Consider the following 4,974-nt stretch of genomic DNA (forward strand, 5'->3'; position numbering starts at 1 on the left):
ACCTATTGCTGTTGTAGCAGGTTCATCTAAAAGCATGTCGATGTGTAATGATGTTGACATGTTGGTGCTTTATCCACAGCTGTTCATTTCGATGGACTCTGATGGGGGCGGAGGTTACTGGGTCAGGGGTGGGATGTGCAGATAAGGATAAACACATGGTGGGAGGGTTCTAGTGATGGAGGTGAATGGGTGTGGTCAGATGAAGGAGAGGGCAAAAGGTTGTTGATCTTTTATCCTTGACGTTGCATGCCACTCTACACATACCACTCTTTCTTTGAAATAACAGAGCCGTCGGTTTGGGAGACCATGTCGTCGGTGATCTCGGGCTCTGGGTCGTACTGGAAGGCAAGGGTCCGTTCATCGTAATCGCGACTTTCGCCTTCGTCTACAGTGAAATAGGGTCTCTTCAGATCCTCAGAGTTGCCGTCGAAATCCCGATCGCCACCCTCGAAACCGCCAGGCCCGCTAATTTGAGCCGGTTTCTTTTCATCGTCCGAGTCGTCGGGGTACTGCATGTTCTTAGGCATCGGAGGATGGGCAGGCATGCCACCGGCCTTGCTGTATCCATTCCCGAACACATGTTTTTTTGTGCTGTAGTCGCCCTTAAAGGTGCGCTGACGACGCCGCAGGAAGAAGACAAGCAGCGCGATGGCGGCCACCAGCAGGGCCACTCCACCGACCGCACCACCGATGGCAGCGCCGGAACTATGCATCTCCTGTGGGATCTCACGGCCATCAAAAGGCGAGGAGTTAGGGAATTCTGGGTAGGAAAACACAGATGGAAGGGGAGAGTGTGTCAGTGCTCTGGTGGGAAGGAGGTGCATTTGTGAAGGTGCTCATTTTTTGATGAGGAAAGGAACATAGGGGAGGAGAAACAAAAGGGAAGAAAGGAAGGAGCCCCCGCCCCATACCCACAACCACCCACCCACTTCCTCCCACAAAACCAATCCATTACGACGGCTTCATATAGAAAAGCAAGAGCTGAATGTTTAGTCACAGCATGCATTTTATGGAACATAAGAACAAGCAGTCAAACCATTTTGTATGCAAACAGAAATAACAAAAGTCTTGAAATTTAGGGTTCCTGTACACTAGAGCAGGGGCATAATGTTTATATTTAGTGTGCACTGGGACCAGTTTCTAATACCCACCTAACATGTTGTTTTCTGCACATTGGTTGCATCACATTGCATTGGTTTTGGGTGCAAAAGTTAGAAAAGGACATAATTTTAACCGTGGAAGCTATCAATTCAAAGATTCAATTGGATTAACCAAATCTACATAATATTACAATCCATTCTCACTCCTAAAGGCACCAAAAACTGAAGCAGGGTCAAGCACTTCACTATTATGACTATAAAGTTATCCCTAGGGCAGGGGTCTCCAACCCTGCTCCTGCAGATTTCAGCTCCAACCCCAATCAAACACACCTGAACCAGCTAAACAAGGTATTCAGGGTTACTTGATAATTACAGGAAGGTGTGTTGGAGCAGGGTTGGAACTGGAGTCTGCAGGACAGTAACTCTCCAGGAGCAGGGTTGGAGATCCCTGCCCTAGGCATCACTATATCGATGAACTTGGAACTCCATTGCTTTCAATTGCTTGCCTTATAGATTAAGATGGATTTAACATACATGAGATTAAGACAGATTCAACATATATCATAAAGACCAAATTATACCACAATATATAATTAAATGACAAGAAATTATTGAGTATAGGGTTTCTCAATGGACTTCCTAGTTCAATATAGCAACCGAGGTATACCTTTAGGCCTGGTTTCACAGACAGGGTTTAGGTTAAGCCAGGATTATGCCATAGTCCAATTAGGACATTTAAGAATCTTTTGTAAACGTGCCTTTACGCAATGACATTACTGGCGTGCATCTTGAGACAAAGCAATGGCACTGACATATTTTAAGATCAGTCAGGGCAAGTTTCTTTCAGTTAAAACTGGCCAGACATGCATTTTAGTCTGGGACTAGACTTAAAGGGTTAGTTCACCCAAAAATGAAAATTAGCCCATAACTTACTCACCCTCAAGTCATCCTAGGTGTATATGACTTTCTTCTTTCAGATGGATCCAGTCGGAGTTATATTAAAAATTGTCTTTGATATTTCAAGCTGTTTCATGGCACTTCACGGGTGTCGCATGCATCCGTCCAAAAGCACTTAATTAAAATGCGCCCATCCAAAAAAAAAAAATGTCTCACATGGCTCCGGGGGGTGAACAAAGGCCTTCTGTAGCGAATCGATGCGTTTTGTAAGAAAAATATCCATATTCAAAACGTAATAATCACTTTAATGTAAATAATCATCCGCCCGGAACTGCTTCCAATGTACAACAGTGAGCGCAAGTAATTTTGTAATATTTTTCTTACAAAAATGCATCGATTCGCAACAGAAGGCCTTTATTCACCCCCCCGGAGCCGTGTGAGACACTATTCTTATGGATGGGCGCATTTTAATTAAGTGCTTTTGGATGGATGCATGCAACACCCGCTGAGTGCCATGAAACAGCTTGGCACTATTAAACAATTTTTAATATAACTCCGACTGGATTCGTCTGAAAGAAGAAAGTCATATACACCTAGGATGACTTGAGGGTGAGTAAGTTATGGGCTAATTTTCATTTTTGGGTGAACTAACCCTTTAAGTCTAGTCCCAGACTAAAATGCATGTCTGGCCAGTTTTAACTGAAAGAAACTTGCCCTGACTGATCTTAAAATATGTCAGTGCCATTGCTTTGTCTCAAGATGCACGCCAGTAATGTCATTGCGTAAAGGCACGTTTACAAAAGATTCTTAAATGTCCTAATTGGACTATGGCATAATCCTGGCTTAACCTAAACCCTGTCTGTGAAACCAGGCCTAAAGGTATACCTCGGTTGCTATATTGAACTAGGAAGTCCATTGAGAAACCCTATACTCAATAATTTCTTGTCATTTAATTATATATTGTGGTATAATTTGGTCTTTATGATATATGTCTAGACCTTATATGGAATACATTTTTTAAAGCACACACTTTTATTCTCTTAAACCATTTATAAAATACATGTCTTTCTTTCTTTCTTTTGAATTAAAAAACAGATAAAGCTGCAGGTGAAAGTCAAACTGAGCACTGCTGCTTTCAAAAGTTCATAGAGGCTTTCAGATGAGTGATGTGGTTTTTACAATCATGCTGGAACATGAATCCCCTGCAAGTCTACTGTACATGGTTACAGCTGACACACTGCTTGTGGTTTTGTTTTCAAAGCACACAAAAGACAGGCATCCAACAGAAAACAAGCGACAGCATGTAATAAGCCCATGCAAAAAGTCAGTAAACCATTTCTTAAAAGCACCCCCATCATTGAGATTTGCAAACAGCAATTAGAGTTAAAGAAGTATATTCACACACGCTCGCACACACACACACAGAGATGCAAGACATGCAACTTTTTTCAGCATTGGATCATTCACAATTGCTGGATTAACAGCTTGCATGCGGTTTCTAAAGACTTCTCTTTGTGAGGCGCTCCTTGTAAACATAACCAAACTGCTCCAAGCACTACAACAGGTCAGTGCAAACATCTACCAACATTCAAATATAAAACATAACCAAGGGATTCAAAAACACTTAACTCTAAATTAGGTACAATGCGACAGAGCAACAAACTGTGTCTTACAATACATTTTATTGGTTGTCACATTCAAAATCCCACCCCAAATCAGAATGTTTGATTGGCTCTGACTGTCACAATGTATGAAACAAAGACATCCAACAATGTCTTGTAGGAGCACCTCCAAACAGTCTAGAAATGTGTCCTTCACACGTTGTGTTAACACAACAGTTGTGCGTAGTTAGCAGCACAATACAGCTTGTGACAACAACGAAACCGTAGACGCTAGACACCCTGCATTATATTTCCAGTCTGAAGTCTATGCCATTTACATGTGCTAATAGAATATGCCGGTTAAAAAGGTCAGTGGCTGCATTGTGAAGGTTTCTGACTGCCTTATGCGACAGTGACTAATCGAATATAGGCAGTAATAAGGCGGTCAGGGTGAGCTGCATTTGACATATTCCAGCTACTTAATGAGCTTCCATTCTAGACCTGGCAGAGCACCGTCTGGTATCCACCACACACGTGGTGATGGTCAGATATTTCTCATTGACACACTCAGACAGCTTGTAAAGGATTACGGTCATAAAAGGCAAAAACCTCAAGGGGTTCAAGCCATCTTGTCCTTTAATCTAAGAATATAAAGTTAAATGCTAATAGGGAAGCGAAAAGGCAAAGCATACTTTCAGAGGATACACAAAGTGCACAAATAAAAACATTTCTAGCTACACAAGCTCACATTCACATATTGTTACGTTTTGTGCAATTCATAACACAATGCTAGAACCATTATACTCTGTAAAAAACTTTTCAAAGGTTGCAAATAAAACAAATATGTTTGGAGTACATTTTATAGGAAAATGCTTTTTTAGTTTTTCTACTTAAATATTTTTATTTTTAATTTAATGAGTTACTTGCCATGATTGTGCAATTATATGCAAAATGTACTAACAGTTTCTGAGAGAAAATTGTTTCTACACCAACGATGCTGCTGCAAATGGTACTATAGCGAGTCTTAGCATAAATATTCTGCTTCTATGGTCAGTTTTCTAGTGAACTACTGTCATGATAGGAACAGTTTGAAGAGAGCCCTGCTAAGAAAGTTGATTCAAGTAAGTAAACTTGTGAAATGTTTATAGCTAACAGTATAACAACACATTAGTTTAAAGACACGTTATTTTAAGCTAAATCTATCGCCCCCTAGAGTGTGGAGGATAGTTACCACCACAGTACTTCTGCCCAAACATGAACTAAACATTTTGCCACTTTTGTAATTTGCTGTTATGATAGTAAAAAAATAAAATAAATGACAAATAGATGGCAGATAGATGATAGATAGATAGATGATAGATAGATAGATGATAGAT

General features: G+C 40.8%; 1 protein-coding gene across 1 annotated transcript in view; it reads right to left on the reverse strand.

Annotated features, from left to right (window-relative positions):
* Positions 1–234: 234 nt before the first annotated feature.
* The window catches only part of LOC107561861 (nectin-1-like), a 148,358-nt gene continuing 143,618 nt past the window's right edge, over positions 235–4,974 (reverse strand). Inside the window, exon 6 of the mRNA XM_016246376.1 lies at positions 235–760. Within this exon, the coding sequence (XP_016101862.1) occupies positions 255–760 (506 nt within the window). The 3' untranslated portion in view covers positions 235–254. The remainder of the gene's footprint in view (positions 761–4,974) is intronic.

The sequence above is a fragment of the Sinocyclocheilus grahami genome, unplaced genomic scaffold (genome assembly GCF_001515645.1).
Source record: "Sinocyclocheilus grahami isolate Dianchi unplaced genomic scaffold, SAMN03320097.WGS_v1.1 scaffold795.1, whole genome shotgun sequence".
Taxonomy (NCBI): domain Eukaryota; kingdom Metazoa; phylum Chordata; class Actinopteri; order Cypriniformes; family Cyprinidae; genus Sinocyclocheilus; species Sinocyclocheilus grahami.